Here is a 24,394-nt window from a genome sequence, read left to right on the forward strand (position 1 = left end):
CTTAATGCACCTGCGTTATTTGCGCCGCCTCTTACGCACATGCCTTTTAAGTTTTCTTAAAAAGGAGGAGTGCAGCGGCTCGAGCTTTTATGGGAATTCGTGCGCTACTCTCTCTCTCTAGGGTGGTTAAAAAGCAAAAAACAAACCTGGTGGTAAGAAAGCGCTCTGCTCGCGCTGGCTGGCGATGAGCGCCCTGCTTTATTTATATATATTGCACAGAATTGCAGAGTTGGAAGGGATCGCTGAGAGTCCTCTAGTAGTCCAGCCCCCTGCAATGCAGGACTCTGTTGGTTGTCAGCCGCTGCAATAATCAGGTCGGTTTGCAGAGGGGTGGAGGGAGCGGCGTTTGACATAAGAGCCATGCAGGATCTAAGGTCCATTAGTTCAGTTTGGGGAAGTCCGCAAGTTGGATATGGAGCACAATAGCCCTCCCCTTGCTGGTGTTCTCCCGCTATCCAATGGTTTAACTGCACATTGTGTGAAGCACTTTCCCTTTGTTCCAGGTTCTAGTATTCTACTTTTAGTTTTCAAGAGGAAAACTCTTTTGGCTTTCCCCACACCATGCATGTTATCCAGCTGCTTTTTTTTCTATTGCATTCCCTATGTAAATAAAAACCAGGGCAGAAATGCTAAGAGTAGTATACCTTGGCAATTGTCAGCTGACACAAAGGAACAGGGGAGGCAATATTTGGCGATCCCTCTGTAATAATATTAAGGTCTTTTAAATTCGGCCCGTGGATGGTCTGGGAATCAGTGTTTTACATGAGTAGAATGTGTCCTTTTATTAAAAATGCACCTCCGGGTTATTTGTGGGGCCTGCCTGGTGTTTTTACGCAAGTAGAATGTGTGCTTTTATTAAAAATGCAACCCTGGGTTATTTGTGGGGCATAGGAATTCGTTCATTTCCACCCCAAAAATATAGTCCGGCCCACAGCTGAAAAAGGTTGCTGACCCCTGGTTTAAAGCTTAACTAGGCCTACATCTGATTTTTTTCAGGGAATTGTAAGATCTGAACTTGTAAGACAGGAAACAATGCCTTAAGATACACCTGTCTTCCTATGCTTTCTACGCATTTTCTCAAACTAGGACTGATTTTTCATGTGGTGCTGACACAGCACAAATACAGCATATACAGAGTGTATTATGTAGGAATATGAATGGCACAAAACTGCCATTTCTCCCTTTGGCAAAAGGATACATACGCAAGTGGGATGAGTTGAAATTTCATGCCCCCCCTCACCTTCATTCAAAAACAGCAACTCCAGCTTCCACCGGACTCATGGGGAAAGCTGGGGGGGGGGGGAAGAGAGTGGATGGCAAGCACCTGTCTAGCAGGGGTTGAACAATTTTGTGGCTACTACTAAGCTCCATCACTGCTGCTTGAGCTGTCCCTGCTAAAACCCAAAGCTCCTTCAAATAGGTGCTCTGGAGAGAATTGTCTAGTCTGCCAAGCAGATGTTGTTGGGACAATTTGGGACTATGTCCCCCACCCAAATTCAAAGGTACTTCTGTAGTAACATAGCCATGGAGAGCAGTGCGGCTGACTGGGTGCTGCCTGTCACTGTGGCAACTAGCTTGCCTAGAAGCAGGAACTTTAAAGCACGTGGGACTTGAGGTCTTTCCCAGAAGAAAAAAGACTTACGTCCTGACTAAGGTCATTCACAACAGTAAAAGCAAGGTGGGGGAGGGGAAGGGGGGAAGCTGATAAGAGCTGGGATTTATGAAAAAAGAGAATCTACAAACAGGAGAAAACAAAGAAGGGATTAATCCATGTCTTCAGCTGTAATAGTAACTTTAAAAAGGTATCACAGCCAACTTTTAAAGAGAACAGAAATTTATTTTGTCCATTAAGATTTAACATATTCATATATTATACAACAGATTACAGATTGTATTAACACAAGAATTAGTGCAGTGATAGAAATATAGATTGTGTTAAAAACTTGAGGAAATAAGAATACTAGAATGTCCCATCACTCGTTTAAAACCCATGTGAGATATTAGAACACCAACTATATAATTTTTTCAATAGAGGTTCAACATATATACATGATTTGACTGAAAAACATTCTGACATAAATTAGCATGTATTCATGTTACAGAGAAAAGTAGTGTAATGTGTGTAAATATTTTCAAAACTTTCAATGAAAACTTCCACCAAACTTCTTTCTTTAAAGAACACACATTAGCACCAGAAAATTACAAACTTATTTTCAAAGAGAAGAAAAAACCCCAAGCATTCTGCATGAAGACTTAGGGTGGACAGATCACTTGCATTCTTTAGTTCTTTCATCCGGCTTGTTCAATGTCTATGGCTTTTACATCCATACTGAGTTGAATCAAGAACATTTAGGCTTGTTATATGCAGGTATTTGATCCCAAATTAATAGGGGATAACATTTCAAACTAGAAGATTTCATTAGCAGATTTAAGTAAAGGCTGCAATTTCTCTTGTCATTTCCTGAAAATGAATAATAGCATCAGTGACAAAACCGAACAGCATTTTATTAGGTACTTTTCTTCAAAATGAATTTGTAACCTAGTTATATTTCCAGATGTGATGTTTGCAGATTTACATTGTAAGCTTTCAGTGGAAAGAGCAGTCTCATCTATTGTATTTCAATTTAAGGTGAGGAACAATAATTGTTGGGCAAGTTCTTATTTTAGGTATTTTAGGCTTCATTCACGTATCAAAATAAAACATTGTTAATAGCTTACTGTGAATGCACAGATTTGAGTCACTTTCCCCCCACATGCTAGGGGTGGGGGGAGCAACAAATACCAGGGACCGTGTTTCATTTATCACACAAGCTAGCAGGCAGGAGTAAAGTAGGCTAGATCACTGGACTTTCTCTACAGCCACAGCAGGTGCTTCAACCTTCCAACAGCTTGACCTCACCCCCAAAGGCACACTCCTCCACTGTCACCAGACACAGATGAATGCCGATGCCAATTTTACACCCCCACATTCAAAATCTTTGGTCCATACTGTCTAGATCAGGATACTTAACAGGGGCAGAGTGGTGTGTCTGTGCATATGAAATACAAAATGCTTATTTTAAAAGCAGTCGTATTTCCAGTTCTCAGTGATGCTTTAAAACTGAGGAGAATCTGTGGTAATGGAGAAGCATCCACAGGAAAAACCCAACTGCCATGGAATAACCCATCACATAAGGACACAATATATGCTAATCTGAGAGATACTATAGAAGCCAACACTTTGACATACCGGTACGTAGATTGTAAGTTACACAAACATCTTAAGAAAAAACTGGCATGAACAACTATGGCCTCAATTGAAAATTGTAACATGGGAGTCAAATGCTTCAGAATATTTGTGAAGTTTGACTTAATCTCAGTGTGCATTAAAACAGACCAATAGAACAGTAGCAAACTTAATGTAAAACACAACAAATTGAAGTGTCTTGGTATCTATAAAGCAATGCAATGGGATCAGAAGAAAACACCTGTAACATATCATACCTGCAACAATTTGGTTTTGTCATAGTCCTTGCGATGTCGATAAATACACTGGCTGAGCAAGGCATAAAGTTTTTCCAACTGAAGTATAGTGTAGTTCCTACTTTTCTCAGTAACAGTGTTCAGCAATACCTGGAAAAGATGAGTTTAAAACAACAATCCTTTTTCTTTATTCTCTTAACCACTGATCGTACAGTGTTGTAAAGAACACATTGAAACATGAGGTACAATGCAGAAGTCTAAATGGCTGGTGCATATAAGCACAATGTATCTGAATTTCTCTATTCCCATCCACACTGCTACAAGCTCTTTAAAATTTAGATACCAATTTGGGTCCAATAAATACTAAGCATGCATGAATTTCAGTTCACTAGACTAGCAACAATGTCTTAACAAATGAGTTCAGCATTTATTTTCCAGCTCTGATGAAGGCTGGGAATTGGAGCTCATTAGCAACAAAATACTACTTGGATGGTAATTTAAAATAAGTTAATTGCTCAACTCCTAGAAAGGAATTTTCTGCCAGTTTTTGCCATACTACCTGCTCCAAAGAATGCACCCATGACATCCGAAGCCACACATTAACCTAATTTTTAGAAGCATTTAATCTCTTATTTAGTATTCAGTAGGAAGACAATGTGTACATACATTAAGTTTTCCATGGTCAACAATGAGTGGTGGTGTCTGTTCTGAAAGAATCTCCATAGCTTTCTCAACACTAATGAGATGTTGCTGTTCCACTTGAGAACGCCTTGCACGAGTCATGCGAAGCATACATACATCTAGAATAACAAAAATGAAGCTAGAATAAGAACAACCAAATAATCTAAGAAAAATGAAAAACATGCAGCAGAAGCTGTTCGACAACGGAAGCAATTACTTCCGTTTTTTTGGTGTTTAAAAATCAAAATGTTTGGCTTACGAGACACTCAAAACCGAGCCCAAGTTCTTTCTCACTAAAGAATATCATTTCCATAGAGTAGCAGAAACAGATTCAAACCAGAAGATTTTTAAATACAACTGTTTCATTTTGTAATTTGATCTATCTATATAATATGTTGGCCTTGCTAAGTTCTCTATTAGGTCACAACAGCTAAGATTTTGCCAGGTAATTATGAAACCCATTCTATAACATGGTCAACCCTGTGCCCATTTACTTGAATGCAATTCCCACCGAGTACAATAGGATTTACTCTCACCTAAATGAGAAAATGTGTCATGCAAATCTAAGGCTAGGGAGTCTATATCTGCAAAGTCGCAAGAAAGGTAACTTAAAAAACACAAGAATTCAAACATAAGGTTTTGAACAAAAGTCAAATTTGATACATTTGAAATGTCTGCTCCAATTACCCTGGCATGATCAAAATTTCACTGAAAATTTCACCTTGCTTAACTGTTTTACAAATATTTCCAGAGTTCTTGGTGTGGTCATCTCACAGAATTGCATGTATGTGGGGATGGGAGAATAATTAAGTAACTAAAGGAAACTATGTATTCAGATAATGCCAATAGATGACTCTCCACTTACCATTAATATCCTTATTTAATGAATTCTCTGTTAGATCTCCATTACATCCTCTGTTTTGCTCTGAACAGTCAGTATCCTTGTTCTCCTCAGATCTACACTTGGCACCATTACTGGCAGATTGATCACTCCCATTCTCTGTATCAGATTTGTTTTCAGAGCTATTTGTGTGCTGGTCAGGAAGCACAGCTTCAGATTCTTCCACTTCAGTTTGTTCCATGCTGGAGTCATGATTTCCAATGCAGTCTTCTCCTTCACTCTCTACTTCATCTTGCTCTTGTCCCGGAGCTTTGTTCTCTTTATTGAAATGAGAAGTCTTCTTCCTCTTCGCTAGGTTACCCTGGCACCATCGGCTCTTTCTTCTGAGTTTTCTCTTTGATAAGGCTACAGCAAAGGTATAAATCAAAATTTAAAAACATACTCAAGGTATTAAAAATAATAAACACAAAATAAACAATGCTGTTTATGAGGACCAAAGTCTTCCTATGGAGAAGTGGGAGAGAGAGGCAAGAGGTGGGCAAGTATGGCTGATACCCTGTGTCCTGAATGGGGTAACTGTGCCCCTAAATGACCAGTTGTGCACCCTGGGAGTTATTTGGGGCTCACAGCTGTCCATGGAGGCACAGATTAATTCTGTGTCCAGGGTGGCTGTCTACCAGCTCTGTCTGGTATACTGGCTGAGACCTGCCTGTGCAGTGTCTCGCCATAGTGATACATGCATTGGTTATCTTCCGCTTGGACTACTGCAATGCATTCTACATGGGGCTACCACTGAAGGTGACCTGGAAACTAAAATAATCTAGAATGCAGCAGCTAGACTCATGACTGGCAGCAGCTGCCAAGACTACGTAACACCACTCCTAAAGGATCTGGCTCCCAGTATGTTTCTGAGCACAATTCAAAGTGTCGGTGTTGACCTTTAAAGCAGCCTTGGCCTTGTATACCTGAAGGAGCGTCTCCACAGTCCAGCCTGGACATTGAGGTCCAGCTTCAAGAGCCTTCTGGCAGTTCCCTCATTGTGAGACATGAAGCTACAGGGAACTACAGTGGTACCTCGACTTCCAAGCGACTTGACTTACATATTTTTCGACTTCCGAATGACCTCCGGAAGCGAAAAAATGGCCGCCGCTTCCGAAATTTTCGACTTACGAAGGCAAAGCGGTGGCACAATACCTCGACTTATGAAGTTTTGAATGCGGTTTTTTCAACATACGATTTTTTTTCCTGTTCCAAGATGGCACCTTCGGAACGGATTAATTTCGTAAGTCGAGGTACCACTGTATTTGACTTTTGGAAGACATCTGAAAGCAGCCTTGTTCAGGGAAGTTTTTAATGGTTGATGTTTTATTGTGCATTTAATACTTTGTTGGGAGCTGCTCAGAGTGGCTGGAGCAACACAGTCAAATGGGTGGAATAATAAAAATAATAGGAGATGGCACATGAGACAATGGCATAAAGTAAAGATATTCTGAGACCAGAATTTGATATCTCATACAAATATCATAAAGCATTACTTTACACAATTAAAATTCCTGATTATGTGTGTTGTCCTTACACTGGGCTACTATCCAGCTAAATTCTACTCAGAGTAAATACACTGAAATTTATGGATCTAAGTCATGTCTATTAATCCCAATGCGTCTACTCTGACTCACATTGGACACACCCCATTATCCTTCTTCTTTAAATACAAGATTGACAACTTGAAATCAGTTCACAAATTGTTTGTTAAGTAAGAAATAATGTAACACTTACCATTAGAAGGGCAAGGAGAGCTAGAATCCAGAGGCATTGAATGGATTTTCAGTTTCTCACCAAATTCAGAATCCAGTTTCTTGTATTCCAAGGAGGTATTCTGCTTTGGCATTACATAATAGTAAGAAGGAGCATATTTTGAGGAGCTGCAACCTTTAAAAATAAATGAATTTTTGTAGGCATCTTTTGTTAAACATTACTGAACTACACTGATGTTGGAAGATGAGAGGGGGAGGGAGAATATGGAATCCAAAGGGCTGCATTTAGACTTTTTAGATCTCCCCCAGCCTTTTGTGTGCACATGCACAGACAGCACTGGCTCCTAAAGAATATGGGATCCTGGAAAGGGGAATTTGATACAGTCTAAGGGGCTGCAGCAGGAAATGGAAATTTGGCATATTCTTCTTAGATAAATTATAATGTAGATGCTTTTTGAGTACATATAACACACCTCTTTTTTTGCGAGATTCTTGAATTTCTTCACAAAGGTGTTCAAAATCTTCATCCATTTCGTCCTTAATTATTGCATATGCTGTATCTCTGAGAGAACAGGCTCTGTGTCTGATAAGGCGATCTAACAAGGAACACACAAGAAAAATACTTTGTAGCAGCTACATCAGTAATTTCCATTATACTGTAACATTTATACTGCTTGCTGAACTACTGTGATTTATCGAAATAAAAGTATGTTACAACAAGAGTTCTGTCAAAAGAAAATACAGCTTCTAAAACATTGTCATTTAACATTTCTGATTTGGATATCGCAGTAAGTTTGTAACATTTATTTCTGTAACAAATACAGTATTTTTGTACTCACCTCCAGGGTCTCTGTCTGGATTATACTCTAATGCATTGCTACAGATCAGATCAATATCTTTTAGATAGTCTTTGGCAGAGAGATATTGGTGAAGGTCAATTTTTGAAATAACTGTTGAAAGATCCATTGGTTGTTTGATAACAGTAACATAGTCTGGTACCTACAAATGTAACATAAAAAACTTAGAAATGTCTCAGTTAAGCTAGAAAACAGAAATCTTGATGTTTTTAAGAATGTTTGAAATCTCATTATGTTGGTTTTAATGTTACTAAAACTGTAACTTAAGTATTAGGATACTGGCAGGAAGCAGCAGCAAATAATTTGTCAATCAACTGGACTTCTCATTAGCTACAGACTGCCTGTGACATGTTAAAGTCCTCTCAATAAGATCAGATGAGGTTTAGTTCCTGTTATTGCCAGCTATAGGAACTTGAGTGCCTCCTCGAGAACCAGTGTGCTGTGGTGGTTAAGAGCGGTAGACTCGTAATCTGGTGAACCGGTTTCGTGTCCCCGCTCCTCCACATGCAGCTGCTAGTCACACTTCTCTGAAGTCTCTCAGCCCCACTTACCTCACAGAGTGTTTGTTGTGGGGGAGGAAGGGAAAGGAGAATGTTAGCCGGTTTGAGACTCCTTCAGGTAGTGATAAAGCGGGATATCAAATCCAAACTCTTCTTCCTCCTCCTCCTCCTACATGCCACTCAGAGAAAATGCTTTCCCTGCACCTCTTCCCCTTTTGAGCATTAAAAATACTCTTTATATTTTGGACACACAAACACACACACACACACCCCAGCATTATAAGCTGTGCATACAAACAACTCCTTTTCTCTCACACATACACTTTAAAACTCAAGAGGCACTTTAAATGCAATAGGAGTGAACAATGGGCTAAATGTTATTTTTACACTGGAAGTGTTAAACCAAGTCCTCAGGGGCCAGCGACAGAGAGAAGTAGGAACGTGAAGGAGGGTAAATGGAGGAGCTAGATGGGACAATGAAGGGTTGGTACAAAGGATATTCACAATGCAGGTAAATCAAGAGCTTGGACAGCATCTGTAAGTTATTTATGGCACCTTCCTGTCACTGAACATAAGAGTTTTTCAAACAGGCTTTGCCTTCCATTGAAATTTAATTTAATTCCTAGAAAAGGCAGTATCAGCTTTGGATTGCATTTAGGATGCCATTTTGTGTCAGTTTTTGATTGCACTTGTACAGCCTGTTAGATCCACATTAGACAAAATAACTACCTTACTACATCACAGAACATGCTAATTATTGCAACATAAAACATGTATGTTCCAAATAAAGTGGCAGGAACATACACAGCGAATTACTTTGGGTCACGTCATTGTTTATTTATCGGTTAAGCAGAGAAAATCCTAAGCATTACCTCATGTAAGTCAACTGGTTTTGTAAAGGCTCTGAAACGTTTGTCAACTGCAAGCCTGTGAGTAACGTTTCTTAAGAAAATTCTGAGTTCACGTAAAGTATCTTCTTCTTGCCCCTCAAGTTGTTTGACCTCCTCTTCTGTTAATTGTCGTGGTTCAGGTGCTGCTGCTACTGGTAGTACTTCTAGAGCCTGCAAAACTGTGGGGGGACGGGACAAAAGAAAACATTTTGATGAGTTAAAAAGCAGATATTTTGACTGCAGTTATTTTCAACATCCCATCACCTTTACAGGGCTTTCTAGTTTTATCTGTTGCACATACTAACCTGCTTTCTTTTTTGATGCAGGTTGTTTAGCAGCTTGGTGAAGAATTAAATTCTCAAAAAACTTTCTTCTCTCGTCAGCACTAGGCAAGCAGACATCAAAAACTTCTCCATACGCTTTGTCAAACAATTCTTGTACCTTAAATAAATGAATATGAAATGTACAAGTTCTTGTGAGAAGGAAATAAGAGTGTTGAAAGTGACAGAAAAGATCTGAGTTCCAGGGCTATTAAACTACTAATACTTAATACTGAGGATCTGAACAAAAAAACTTTAGCTCAAAACTTGGCAGATATAAATAAATCTAATTTCAATTTATTTTAACTGGAAATTTACTAGTTGTGTTGGAATGCTTCTGTTCTGTAAGCAGTAATAGAGCATTGCAATTTTCTTGATAGCCTAAGTATTCCCTAATTGCTTTCATGTTCAGAAATATTTGGCAAACATTAAATACTCATTCATCTTTATTTATTATTTATAAAAGAAATCAAATGCTTAAGTTAGAAAAAGAAAACTTTGGATCAGAGATACCCTATGAATTCAATGACATAAAGTACCTCATCTGGCAAAGATGCATGATGTACATCTGATGTTGCAAGGAGCAAAATTGGAGCAAAAGATGGAATGTTCTGTAGCAGTGCAATAAATGTAGCTTGCAGCGTTTGCCCAATTGTCTCCCACCACAAATGAATATTTGGAATGTATATTATACTTGGAGCTGTTCTCTTGGCTTCACATATTAACTAGTAAAACACAAGAAGAATGATCAGCTGACAGGTCATTAGCACATTTGTCCTTTAATCATGACTTTTTTGCCTGAAAGACACCAAAATCAAAACCATTAACCGCTCCCATTCCCCAAATTTGTTAATTTTGGGACCAGCCCCCACCAGATTTTCTCAGATTCCCAAAATCAAAATAGTTACTGCCTGCCTATCTGCGCTAATTCCCAAAAATGGCTGATAGAACAGAAAAAAAACAAAATATAAGCTAAAACAAAAATCTATAAAAACAGGAAGGAACAATCAGCATACTGCCAAATTTGCTTTAGCAATACACATTTTCTCAGTGGTATTTTCTGAAAGTGAGCAAGTCACTTGTCCATACCCCTTTTCTTGCCGCTCTCATTAATCTTTATTTAAATTCATCACTATTTTCTGGAAGGCACTTGAAATCAAATATACTAGTCATCTGTTAACCAGATTAATTATAAACAATTCAGATGTAAACAGTACAATACTAAAAGATACGAGGGATTGTCTGAAGGAATATGTAGCAACCCTGAAGTACCGTAAGTTTTTCTGGGTCTGCTGAGATGGAAATACTGCCTTGAGTTGCATCATGTTAGAAGCATGACTGAAGAAAAGCAGCATTCATATTGTTAACCATAATTCTCAAACCTTGGCCAAACAAACAAACCATTCCTATGGGGCAAAGAAACCTCCCACCCACATGTGGAAGATGGTCTGACATTCCAGTTCTCTAGAATTCTCTACCACCAGAAAGTGGATCACTGCCTTGTCGCGGCGAAGGGGCTTGAATTACTCAGGGAAGCTATGGGCAGGTCAAGATGGACAGGTCATAGTGGAGAGTTTGGACCAAACGTGATCCACCTGGAGGAGGAACTGGCAACCCACTCCAGTATCCCTGCCAAGAAAACTCCATGGACAAAGACAATAGGCATATAAAAGATATGACGCTGGAAGATGAGCCCCTCAGGTCGGAAGGCGTCCAACTTGCTACTGGGGAAGAGCAGAGGACAAGTACAAGTAGTTCCAGAGCTGATGAAGCGGCTGGGCCAAAGCCGAAAGGACGCTCAGCTGCAGATATGCCTGGAAGCGAAAGGAAAGTCCAATGCTGTAAAGAAAAGTATTGCATAGGAACCTGGAATGTAAGAACCATGAACCTTGGAAAGCTGGATGTGGTAAAAAATGAGATGGCAAGAATAAACATTGACATCCTAGGCATCAGTGAACTAAAATGGACAGGAATGGGCGAATTCAGTTCGGATGACTATCATATCTACTACTGTGGGCAGGAATCCCGTAAAAGAAATGGAGTGGCCCTCATAGTCAACAAAAGAGTGGCGAAAGCTGTACTGGGATGCAATTTCAAAAATGATAGAATGATCTCGATACGAATCCAAGGCAGACCTTTTAACATCACAGCAATCCAAATTTATGCACCAACTACCAGTGCTGAAGAAACTGAAATTGATCAATTCTATGAAGACTTACAACACCTTATAGAAATGACACCAAAGAAGGATGTTCTTCTCATTATAGGGGATTGGAATGCTAAAGTAGGGAGTCAAGAGATAAAAGGAACAACTGGCAAGTTTGGCCTTGGAGTTCAAAATGAAGCAGGGCAAAGGCTAATAGAGTTCTGTCAAGAGAACAAGCTGGTCATCACAAACACTCTTTTCCAACAACACAAGAGACGACTCTACACATGGACATCATCAGATGGGCAACATCGAAATCAGATTGATTATATTCTCTGCAGCCAAAGATGGAGAAGCTCTATACACTCAGCGAAAACAAGACCTGGAGCTGACTGTGGCTCAGATCATCAGCTTCTTATAGCAAAATTCCAGCTTAAACTGAAGAAAGTAGGAAAAACCACTGGGCCAGTAAGATACAATCTAAATCAAATTCCTTATGAATACACATTTGAAGTGAAGAACAGGTTTAAGGATTTAGATTTGGTGGATAGAGTGCCTGAAGAACTGTGGATGGAGGCTCGTAACATTATACAGGAGACAGCAACGAAAACCATCCCAATGAAAAAGAAATGCAAGAAAGCAAAGTGGCTGTCCAATGAGGCCTTACAAATAGCGGGGGAGAGAAGACAAGCAAAATGCGAAGGAGATGTGAAAGATACAGGAAATTGAATGCAGATTTCCAAAGAATAGCAAGGAGAGACAAGAGGGCCTTTCTAAACGAGCAATGCAAAGAAATAGAAGAAAATAACAGAATGGGAAAAACCAGAGATTTGTTCAAGAAAATTGGAGATATGAAAGGAACATTTCGTACAAAGATTACCACAATTAAGGACAAAAGTGGAAAGGACCTAACAGAAGCAGAAGATATCAAGAAGAGGTGGCAAGAATACACAGAGGAATTATACCAGAAAGATACGGAGGTGTCATACACCCCAGGTAATGTGGTTGCTGACCTTGAGCCAGACATCCTGGAGAGTGAAGTCAAATGGGCCTTAGAAAGCCTCACTAACAACAAGGCCAGTGGAAGCGATGATATTCCAGCTGAACTATTAAAATTTTTAAAAGATGATGCTGTTAAGGTGCTACACTCAATATGCCAGCAAATTTGGAAAACTCAGCAGTGGCCAGAGGATTGGAGAAGATCAGTCTACATCCCAATCCCAAAGAAGGGCAGTGCCAAAGAATGCTCCAACTACCGCACAATCGCACTCATTTCACACGCTAGCAAGGTTATGCTTAAAATTCTACAAGGCAGGCTTAAGCAGTATGTGGACCGAGAACTCCCAGAAGTGCAAGCTGGATTTTGAAGGGGCAGAGGAACCAGAGACCAAATTGCAAACATGCGCTGGATTATGGAGAAAGCTAGAGAGTTCCAGAAAAACATCTACTTCTGCTTCATTGACTACGCAAAAGCATTTGACTGTGTCGACCGCAACAAACTATGGCAAGTTCTTAAAGAAATGGGAGTGCCGGATCACCTCATTTGTCTCCTGAGAAATCTCTATGTGGGACAACAAGCTACAGTTAGAACTGGATATGGAACTGATTGGTTCAAAATTGGGAAAGGAGTATGACAAGGCTGTATATTGTCTCCCTGCTTATTTAACTTATATGCAGAATTCATCATGCGAAAGGCTGGACTGGATGAATCCCCAACCGGAATTAAGATTGCCGGAAAAAATATCAACAACCTCAGATATGCTGATGATACTACCTTGATGGCAGAAAGTGAGGAGGAATTAAAGAACCTTTTAATGAGGGTGAAAGAGGAGAGCGCAAAATATGGTCTGAAGCTCAACATCAAAAAAACTAAGATCATGGCCACTGGTCCCATCACCTCCTGGCAAATAGAAGGGGAAGAAATGGAGGCAGTGAGAGATTTCACTTTCTTGGGTTCCATGATCACTGCAGATGGTGACAGCAGTCACGAAATTAGAAGACGCCTGCTTCTTGGGAGAAAAGCAATGACAAACCTAGACAGCATCTTAAAAAGCAGAGACATCACCTTGCCGACAAAGGTCCGTATAGTTAAAGCTATGGTTTTCCCAGTAGTAATGTACGGAAGTGACAGCTGGACCATAAAGAAGGCTGATCGCCGAAGAATTGATGCTTTTGAATTATGGTGCTGGAGGAGACTCTTGAGAGTCCCATGGACTGCAAGAAGATCAAACCTATCCATTCTCAAAGAAATCAGCCCTGAGTGCTCACTAGAAGGACAGATCCTGAAGTTGAGGCTCCAGTACTTTGGCCACCTCATGAGAAGAGAAGACTCCCTAGAAAAGACCCTGATGTTGGGGAAGATGGAGGGCACAAGGAGAAGGGGACGACAGAGGATGAGATGGTTGGACAGTGTTCTCGAAGCTACTAACATGAGTCTGGCCAAACTGCGAGAGGCAGTGAAGGATAGGCGTGCCTGGCGTGCTCTGGTCCATGGGGTCACGAAGAGTCGGACACGACTGAACGACTGAACAACAACAACAGAAAGTGGAAATGTTTTCAGGATTTGCTGAAAAAATCTGTTCTGTTAGCCTCACTCAAGTAGTAATACTACAAAGCTGAAATACCTGTGCACATGTTTCTTCAGGTGTTTTGGCACTGGTTCCAAAGAGAATGGAAAGGTCTAGTGTATACACAGTGAACTTTTCCAAAGCATGTATCACTGCCGGAGCCAAATGAGAGGCTTGTCCAAATCCTGGTTCTCCTGCTATTAAAAGTCTTGGTCGGCAAGAGGTTGGCTGGTGATAAGCATTTCTATAAGAAATGAGAAAAATAAATTTTTCTATCATGAGATTTTCTTCCTTTGGGTTTCCTGGAAGGCACCTCACATCCTCAGGAGGACAGAGCCTATTGGAATCCACAGCCAGAGTCAACAATTTTTTATTTCCCTAGATTTTTTTTGGGGGGGGGGGAAGGCGAGGAGCTGCTCCAAATCCCCTGAACCAACAACCCCCAACTACAATACAAAAACACACTAAGCTACAGCTTAATATAAATTAGCACAAGTAAAATAAATCAAGTGATATACAGCATGAAAGGAAATAGGCAGGGATTTAGGAAGCTATCTCCCACACATGTATGCCATTGGCAGAAGCTACAAAGCTATGGCAAAACAGAATCACCAGAGTTGATCCCAGAAATGGCACATGGCATGACTTGTGTAACATAAATTTATAGTAAGGAACTTCCCGTTTCTCCAGAACTTTCAGGAGGCCATTCAACATTCCCCTTGACACCTGCAAAGCCCCTCCCCACCCCAGTGGCAGGCACTGAAGGGAGGTCATTACTGAATGACAGCCCACCCTTCAAGCCTCAGTACTGCTCATCAGAGAGAATGAGGGAGCAAGCATAAGAAATCAAACACCTCAAGTGTGAAAATAACGAAATTTCCTTTAAAGACCAACCAGCCAACAACTGCAATCTTTTATCACATACCTGCTAAAAATCAGGAACATTTCTTTTCGTTTATCATATATTTTCTGAGAAGGTGCAGTTTCAGAAACTGATAGTTCCTCTTCATCACTGTACAGCAAGTCATTGTCAAATACCTGACCAGCAAAATCTTAGAAAAACAACAACAACTCTACATTATTTCCTTTGGAATATTGTACCTGATTTCTAAGGCCTGGTGATTCAACTCTGCATAAATACAGTAACCTAAAATGCTTAAGGAAACTTTACTAATAATGCCAAGAAGCCAAGTGATATTAAACAAACAGAATAACTCTGCGAATGAAGAGCAAATATAAAGGAGCTTCCTGACTGATAGCTCAGTCAGTAGACAATTAGACTCTTAATCTTAGGGTCAAGGGTTCGAGCCCCATGTTGTGCAAAAAATTTCCTGCATTACAATTCTGATTCTATGAAATGCTGGCAAGTGCCCAAATTCTGGAATGCCCTCCCCAACGAGGGAAGTACAACACCAATACAACAATTATTTCAGCACCTTCCCATTTGCCAAGGAATTTTGGATTATATTTTAGTTGGAATTTTGCTTTACTGTGCTTTTTAAGTTTATGGGTTTTTATCTATTTTTATTTTGTTGTATATTGCTGCACTAAATTGTTTACACTTATCTTGTAGTTGTATATTGTATGAACAATTTTTTTCATACTATTGAACCTATTATTGATGAAGAAATGTTTTAAATAAAGTATGCTATGATTCACGACAAAATGAAGCTCAATCTAGATAAGACTGAGGCACTGTTAGTGGGTGGTTCCCCAGACCAGATGGATGGGAGACTGCCTGCTCTTGATGATGTGACACTGCCTCTGAAGGCGCAGGTGGTACCCCTGGATCCTTTACTGTTGCTTGAGGTTCAATGGCCCTGCTGGCACAGAGTGCCTTCCACTAGCTTACGGTTGTTGGACCATTTGTGCCCCTATTATATTTTCTGTCTTCTGGGGAGTGGCAGAAATGGCTCTGTACCTTCCAAAGCCATTTATTTGATAAATAATCAATCTGAAGCTTCCGTTCCTCACAAGTTTTAGTAGTTTTCTGTTTTTGGCTTGCAAAAAAGAGCAATTCTCAAAGGGGAGGAAAATTTCAAGTTTCAGTTCTGTATACCACATCAGATTAATTAGATACGATATTCACTCACCCCCCCATCAATGTAAATAAATGTGCACATACCTGACTTTCCGCCTTTCTGTGCCAGTTCTGCATGTGGAAAGACATTCTGTAAGACTTCCAGGATTCTTTGAAGTGTATTTTCAAGTAGTGGTTTGGAAATGTTGGAGAGTGCTTGGCCAGGTGATGTCACTGCCCTCTGAGAAGCAGGTATGGTCTTTTGCATAGCCACCACAAAATCATTAGCTGTTATGTTAATAGAAGAGATATCCAACTGCAACTTGACACTGCTGGTGTAAATCTGAGGATAACGTCGGCGCAAGGCACACAAAGCTGCTTCAGCACATATGGATTTAATGTCAGCACCACAGTACCCTACAAAAGGAAAAGCACACCTGTATGAAATTATAGGGCCTGCAAATAGTCTTATAAGCCACACAAAGATCTAATCATACAAAAGATTAAATAATTCTTCCTGTCTCAAAACTAGAGGTTATTTAGGCCAATTCCATGCAGTATAAGAAACGCAGATCGTACGTTGCCTATTTTAAGCTGTATTTTAATTACCGGTAACTGTTTTCTTCTTTTTTCTATTATGTTTTATTGTAGTTTATATTCGGTGTTAGCCACCCTGAGCCCAGCCCTGGCCGGGGAGGGTGGGGTATAAATAAAAATTTATTATTATTATTAGTTATATCTTATAGAAGTTTCATATGGTGCTGATGTAAAGAATGAACAGCTGGTGCCTACCATGCATTTGTAACATTTGCCTAGTATGTGTGCTACAATATAAAAGCAAGCCCCACAGAATGGATGTGTTACTTTGCATGCCATTGCTATATGTAGCAGTTGTATTCTTTGATTAAATAGCATTCAACAACATTCTGTACACAACGTATTCCATGGCCACCGAGCATACTCAGTCCTCACTGGACTGTTTCCGGGTTGTTGTTGTTGTTCTTTTTTTTGGGGGGGGGGGAGTGTCCTAAAGACTGACTGTACTATTGAGACCTTTGTTGTGCAGTGGGAGTAAACGCTATTATACTTCACCATCAGAAAAAGAGGGAACGATGGCATAAATTGCAAATTTCAAGGTTTATTTTTTTTTTAAATGTGAAACCAGTGTTTTGGTTAATAAGCAGGTAAATACAAAATATTGTTAAGAGGGTTCTGCAGAGATGGCAGAAGTCTATTCTCAAACTGTCAAAAGTTTTATCATCATCATCATCTTACCAACACTTTTTTCAGCTAACTCTTCAAGGAACATCTCCGATGGCTTAGGCAACCATTCTCGGGTGTGAATCTTAAGGATCTCTCTCCTTGCCTAGAAACACAAACATGTATTTCAAATACATCTAGTTTCAAAAGACTACACATATATTTCCCTTTCAAATATCTTCCTTTCTAGTTACAGTAACCAACATTTTCAGTATTACACTATTTACAAATGTCCTGGGGTGGGGAGTTTTTAAATTTGGTTTAAAAAGGAAAACACAGAAAACAAGCAAAACAAAATTAAAAGTACCGGTAGTAAGGAATTTGGAGATGGCAAGGGAAAAAATGAACAACAATGAATGAAGGAGTAAGGAGGAGTTCAGAAATGCTCAGTCGCAAGACAAAGCGAGGAAGGAACTAGAGGCAGACTGAAGAGCTGGCTGATGCAACCATTTTGCATCTTCTGACCCCAACCTGCCTGTCCTAAGCAGTGGGATGTTGTCCCACTATTTACTGCATGCTCCCATATATAATTCCAGAAAAAGGTTAGTGTTCAAGCTTTTCATGTTTGAGAAAGTTATTAAGGAGGAGTACCTGACAGAGGTTTATAAAACCATGCATGGTGTAAATAGTGGATGGAGCAGAGATGGCGAACCTGTTGCACTCAATCAGTCACAGCCAGTATGCCTTACGTACACTTTTCTAACCATGTTTCTCAGAAGCAATATTTTAAACAGTTATTTCAGGATAAAGGACTTTCCAGGGAATTCAAAGTACATGGTTCTTGGTACCTTACTATCTTATGATTTATTTTTACTATCATAAGATTCATTCATTCATTTTTGTTACAGAAAACCAAATTCCCAGTTGCTACAGCAGAACCTATATCATCTGGATTGCATTTGGGATTTGTGAAGTGGCACCAGCTGTCTATGCCCACACTTTTCACATGTTAGTGTTCTCCACTCCTCTCATGTTAGCCTACCAGAACAATTTTAAGTAGAAATCAACTTCCACCCCCTGCCTGACTCTGGGTAGGTTAAAGCCAAATATGCATGAAAAAAATGGAGTCTTACATCTTTATCTGGCAAGTTGAAAATGAATTCTCTATCGAAACGTCCAGGCCTTCGCAAAGCAGGATCTATAGAATCCAATCTATTGGTAGCTCCAATCACCACAATCTCACCTCTGTTGTCTAAGCCATCCATCAGTGCAAGTAATGTAGACACGATAGAACTTTCAAAAACAAAACAAAAATAATTTTATCCACTGTGGCTTGGGCAAGATTCTGCTGGCACAACCAGAAGGAAGAAACCATTGTCCTTAGCCCCACCTGCAATCCCTGTTGCTCTAGAAAACTGACTCTTGGGCCAGGGGACACTCAACTTTTTCATGTCTATGGGGCAGCATACAGATGAAGACTGGGTGTTTGTGAGAAATAAGCAACCCTCATTTAATCTGCAAGTGGAAGGCATTTTGGCTTGTGCAGCAGTAACTTGGGGTCCAAGCCTGTATCATTTTCTACCCACTGAAGAGATCCAATTAAAAGGAAACATAACTTTACTTTGTAATAGAAAGCTGTTCTCAAACTATAAACACTCACTGAAATTTCAAATGAAGTTTTGACTTATCAAAGATAAAATAACGTATGTGAGAGTCAATTAGTTACATGGGACAAATATTTCAAACGGGACAAAATCATGCCAGAGCTGCACTTCCTCAAGACCTGGCAACACTGTCAAAATATTCCACATTAGCAGATCTTATATTCCTGTCATGATGCCACATACCGGTAGGTAACACATAAACCAGTTCTTGGAACTGCTATGAGACAGGATAGTGTTGCTGAACCTCAAATTTGTGCTCTAACACAACTCACAGAGTGTGTGTGTGTGTGTACTAAACCAATGTTGCAGTACACACACAAAAGTCTGCCTGCATACCTGGAGGCTTACATATCATTTGCCAGGAAGAACTGTTACTAACTTTAGGCAATTGGTTAAATACAAAGGTGCTTTAAGCACATCACAAAATTTAAAGCTTACAAATCTACAATGGAAACAGTGACTTGTCGTAAGAGTATTTGTATAAGAAGTAATTTATTTAGGGAAAAAGTTCAGGAGATTGGAAGACAAACAGAAAACAAACAAAATTGTACCTGTGAATTTGATCTTGCCTACTGGATCGTACAGGAGCAAGACCATCTATTTCATCGAAGAATATAATTGAAGGACGCATCTGAAAGGCCTAAAACAAAAGCTCAAATGTAGAAATTCTGAAGGCGCTATACAGAATATACTATAGAGTAAGTTAAAAGTATAATTACCTGATCAAATAATAAACGAAGCTGTCGTTCAGATTCTCCCACCCATTTACTGAGGCAGTCAGCACCTTTTCTCATGAAAAATGCAACTCTTCTATCACCCTTACTACACTCATTAGCAAGTGCCCTGGCAACAAGAGTTTTTCCAGTACCTGGTGGACCATAGAAGAGGCAGCCCCTATTAAAAGTATGAAATTGCAATGTTTTGGTTAGTAGAATGTTTCATAATTTTCAAAATATAATTTAAGCTAACCTCATTAAATATGCTTATGAATTTCTGTCTGCCTAACAGAGATTTCATCCCCTCCCCTCTTCTGGGTCCCACCAACTATTGATTTCAATATTCCTCTCTCCCCATTTAAAAAAGCAACTTGCAGTCTGCTGGCATTGTGTTGAAAAAAATGTATGAACATGCTGCATCTATGCAAAAGGCATTAACTATGCAAAAAGTAATCTTGTGTGGAGAGCAGGCTAAAAAAAAAACCCTAGCAATCATGAACAGAAGATGAAAGTTTACAATTGGGTAAGTTCACTGTCATCCTGCAAACAAAATGTTTGCTTCCTACCTTGGAGGCTGAATTTTGAATCTCTCAAACACTTCTGGATAAAGTAGTGGGAAAACCACCATCTCCTTTAAAGCTGAAATATGGCTAGAGAGTCCACCCACACTATCAAACTGGACCTAAGGAGAAGCAGAATTAACAAATGAAGGTCAACAAAACACAGAAGTGAATAATTAAACCTCATTACAGAAGTCTTTAAAAAATAATAATGGGTACTTAAATGAACAAAACAGCTACACAGCTCCCATTCAGGTTAATCAGCAAAACTTGAAAAGCTGTGCTTATGTTAAGAGAGTGGTTAATAACAAAATGTACTTAAGAAACTAGGAAATTAAACACTCACTGAAGAATCTATTTGCATTGGATCAACATCAGCCAGGCTTGCTCCAATTTTCATTCGATCCTTGTGGATTCCCTTCAACTCATCTTTCCTAAAGTTTAGTGGAAGGCACCTAATTTGAGAAATAAGAGTCATTTTAAGTAATAGAGAAGGAACAAGTTCATATTGAAACATGGAAATGGGGTTGCCTTTAATTTAGCAAAAGTATGAGATGTAATTTCAAATTAGAAATCTACCCCATATTATCTGTAAAATACTGTAGAATCTACATAAGCTAAATGTAAAACAGTTGTTATTAATATTGTGGGTGAAATTCAATGCTGTACAATCATTCTGTCCGTGAAAGCATTTCTGCTTCCCAGATGGAACAATCTCTCTTCTCCTTCTCCCACACTTTATTCTACCCCCCCCAAAAAAACCCACTGATTTCAAAAGGTGCAGGGGAAGCGGGGAGCCCTGCTGCACTAGCATGACTCATTGCCCTGCCTCATGCTAGTGCAATTATTATGTCAAATCCAGTCCTATGTCTCCTCTGAACAAATTATTTAATCTGAAGAACCAGAATTATCTAGGTTTCTTATTAACAATGTTTTAATCATCTAGTATCCAGATCAGGGACTCCCAAACTGTGATTTTAAGTTAAATTCAGGTGGTTTGTGGTGTGCCTGTAAAAGTAACATTAAAAATCATGCAGCATCTAGTACACAAGTTCCCAAATTTGCGTCTCCAGCTGTTTTTGGACTACAATTCCCATTATCCCTGACCACTGGTCCTGCTAGCTAGGAATGATGGAAGTTGTAGTACAAAAACAGCTGAAGATCAAAGTTTGGGAAATCCTGATGTAGTACAACACATTACAACTGCCACAACAGGCAGAAAAAGTAGTCTGCCAAGACCCTCAGCAATTTTCAGGTGGTCTATTGGGAATATGTTTGGGAACCACTGAGCTAGATAAGAATGCATAATATGTACATTGTTATTCTGAGTCCAAAAGTTGCAGGATACCTGCTTAATGCTTTGCTCCGACTTCGTTTCCTACGCCTTTCAAAGCATTGCTCATCATCAGAAGATGAAGATGTAGAATCACTATTATGAATCGCATGCTTTCGTCTGTTTTAATTGGAAGACAAAAACTGTTAAGTAGGCACTGTGAAAAATTGTGCAATTAATTTACACAGCCAGTTAAGGCATCCAAATTACCGGTATTCCATGTATTAGCGAAGTGGGTAAGCTGAATGCAGATGTGTTTTGTGGGAGGGAGTAGGCAGGAGTCAGTGTCCATGGATTAAGAGCACCTACTAACACAACCATAAATTCTTTGATAATGCTTTCTGGGAGGGGCAGACTCCTGAATGACAGTGTAGAAATATTAATGATCCTGCCTGCGCTGAGCAACACTGGAATACAACTAATGTTTACATGTCTCCCTCTCACTGGTCAGATAATACCTACTTCCCAGTGTCTGATTTACATTAGGGCTAAGCCATTAAGATTTTCAGTCAAAGCCAACACTATGAATTGAGCTTCAGAGAGACCAGAAAGCTAACACATACTCCCCATTCAAACAGAAACACAAATTACCATGCTCTCTACATAATTTGCTACAGATGACAAAGTCATAACAGCAAGTGCAACTGGAGGAAAGTGCAGCTGATTTGAAACCATATAGTCTAGTTGTTGAGTAAGTCAGGAGGAGAGAAAACATTTATGCACTGATAATACTGGAGCACTAGTCACAACAAATCAACAAACCTGTTAATCTTCTTACAATAAGGACTCCTTGATCCCACAGGGCTGAAGGAAAATCTTCGTCTCACTGGAGAAGCAGCATCAGGATAAAATAATTTGGGCTTCCTTTGGTGCCTTGGTTCTATTAACAAACATCAAAGTTAGAACAGTTACATGTTTTCCCTTACGTATTAACTGATGAGAATATAAAATTTCAAAATTTTGGAATATCGCGCACTTATATGCTAAGTTTAGTTCTAACATGAACTAAGTTTGTGTTTTCATTTCTGGGACAAGACTTTTCAAACTGGAAGATTTTCTAGTAGTCACCTAGTGAAAGCATGTATAATTGTGTGGCAAAACGTAAAGACAGCCAAAAAAAGCAAAAACAAAACAGGGGTTGATATACCAAAATAACGAAGCTTTCCAAATATAATTTGCAAGGGTAAATAAACTCCAGGGAAAGATGGTATAGAGAACACCTACTTTCTGGTGAGGCCTGATAACGCACAACCGTTTTCCGCTGTCTAAGGTCGTAACGCTTTTGATTATCTTCTCCATCTTCATGGTCTTCACCTTCTTCTGAAGATTCTAAATAACAGAATTATCTTTAGCTTAAAGAATGAAACTTACTTGACTTACAGCAGATTCTAGGGCTATAAATGCAGTTAGACACTGCCAATCTTGGATTAGGAATAACAGCTTCACTACAGTAAAAGCTATTTCAATTTGTTTTTTTTTTTTAAGAGACTGTAATACAGGCACCCCCAACCTTCAGCCCTCCAGATATTTTGGCCTACAACTCCCATGATCACTTGCTAACAGGACCAGTGGTCAGAGATGATGGAAATTGTAGTCCAAAACATCTGGAGGGCCGAAGGTTGGGGATGCCTGCTGTAATAGCATCTCCTCAGAAATCCTAATAAATTTTGTGAGTTTAGTACTACAAACTAAATGGATTTTTCGAGTAATTAACTACCATCTCCACATGTCATTTTCTAAATGTCTACGGTGAAGGATGTTTCTATAAACAAAAAGGTTCCCCATTGTGTATAAAAGTTAGTTGGTCTAATTTGTATTTTGTTATACTGAAAAACAATAAAAACTTTTTTTAAAAAAACAAACAGGTTCCAAAATGAAGCATAATTTTTTATCCTATTGGAGTATACCAATTCACCTGCTCAAAACATAAAAGTATGATGAAATGGCTACATTGTACTGCATTGTATTAAAATAATAAAACAGAATATAGCTCTAAAAAGTTAAAGTAGCACAATAACCTGCACTTCCATCTTGGTTATCAGTGGTTTCTTCATCAATCCTTTGGATTGCTCTTTTTGGTTTTCCTCTTGAGTACACATTAAGGTTTTCCTAGTAATAACAAGTGAAAACATGTAATTCAAGGCATCCCATGACATGTATCATACACGCAATGAAACTATCAGCTTCAAGGCCAGCTCCAATAAAAGTAGCAAAACACAAAGGAATAAATGTTTAAGCTTTCCATCTCCATCCCTTTTGCTCAGGGTGCAAGCAAAGGTGAAGTTAAAATTGCAAAATACATATTTAACAAAGAAAGAATAATAGCAAGAAATATTATTCTTTTACACAATCTGTATATACATGTACCTCTGTTCCATCATTAAACACTCCAAGATCTTCCAAATCCAGCATTCTTCGCCGGCGCATCTTCTTCATATCATCCATTTTTTGTAGTACAGCTTCTGCAGTGCTTGATAAAGTGCAATATGTAATCAAACAGAACATGAAAAATAATTTAAAACACAAATCAGTTAAACAGAACAAGCTGTTGTGCTGTGCTAACAGGTTATGCGAATATGAAACTAACTCTTAAAAAAATACATGCAAGGTTTGAAATGGATGGCAGCAAGATAAAATAATTTTACTACAGTCCCATCTGAAAGTGAAATAGCAGAACTTTCTATTATTCAAGCACAAATCACAAAGATAACACCCTATCTTACAAGAATACTAAGAAACCATTAAAGCAGTTGCTGGTAGAATGGGAAATCGGAGCATGAATCCGTAAGTGTTAATAAATGTTTATTTTTATTTACCATTAAGGTTTGAACTAAAAGATTTACTCTTATTTTGAGTGCTTCTATACTATTTTTCATCATATTT

General features: G+C 39.1%; 1 protein-coding gene across 1 annotated transcript in view; it reads right to left on the reverse strand.

The window, feature by feature from the left end:
- Window positions 1–2,126: 2,126 nt before the first annotated feature.
- The window catches only part of ATAD2 (ATPase family AAA domain containing 2), a 28,715-nt gene continuing 6,447 nt past the window's right edge, over window positions 2,127–24,394 (reverse strand). Inside the window, exons 5-28 of the mRNA XM_033155810.1 lie at window positions 23,879–23,981; window positions 23,530–23,620; window positions 22,736–22,840; window positions 22,274–22,391; window positions 21,527–21,631; window positions 20,525–20,633; window positions 20,185–20,300; window positions 19,622–19,796; window positions 19,454–19,542; window positions 18,372–18,531; window positions 17,314–17,404; window positions 16,144–16,455; window positions 14,944–15,070; window positions 14,076–14,262; window positions 9,845–10,030; window positions 9,291–9,426; window positions 8,968–9,164; window positions 7,578–7,737; window positions 7,212–7,334; window positions 6,761–6,913; window positions 5,009–5,389; window positions 4,129–4,262; window positions 3,484–3,612; window positions 2,127–2,461 (exon numbers count right to left, since the gene is read on the reverse strand). Of these exons, the coding sequence (XP_033011701.1) occupies window positions 2,429–2,461; window positions 3,484–3,612; window positions 4,129–4,262; window positions 5,009–5,389; window positions 6,761–6,913; window positions 7,212–7,334; window positions 7,578–7,737; window positions 8,968–9,164; window positions 9,291–9,426; window positions 9,845–10,030; window positions 14,076–14,262; window positions 14,944–15,070; window positions 16,144–16,455; window positions 17,314–17,404; window positions 18,372–18,531; window positions 19,454–19,542; window positions 19,622–19,796; window positions 20,185–20,300; window positions 20,525–20,633; window positions 21,527–21,631; window positions 22,274–22,391; window positions 22,736–22,840; window positions 23,530–23,620; window positions 23,879–23,981 (3,520 nt within the window). The 3' untranslated portion in view covers window positions 2,127–2,428. The remainder of the gene's footprint in view (window positions 2,462–3,483; window positions 3,613–4,128; window positions 4,263–5,008; window positions 5,390–6,760; window positions 6,914–7,211; window positions 7,335–7,577; window positions 7,738–8,967; window positions 9,165–9,290; window positions 9,427–9,844; window positions 10,031–14,075; window positions 14,263–14,943; window positions 15,071–16,143; window positions 16,456–17,313; window positions 17,405–18,371; window positions 18,532–19,453; window positions 19,543–19,621; window positions 19,797–20,184; window positions 20,301–20,524; window positions 20,634–21,526; window positions 21,632–22,273; window positions 22,392–22,735; window positions 22,841–23,529; window positions 23,621–23,878; window positions 23,982–24,394) is intronic.

This window comes from Lacerta agilis, chromosome 7, assembly GCF_009819535.1.
Source record: "Lacerta agilis isolate rLacAgi1 chromosome 7, rLacAgi1.pri, whole genome shotgun sequence".
In the NCBI taxonomy this organism is placed as follows: domain Eukaryota; kingdom Metazoa; phylum Chordata; class Lepidosauria; order Squamata; family Lacertidae; genus Lacerta; species Lacerta agilis.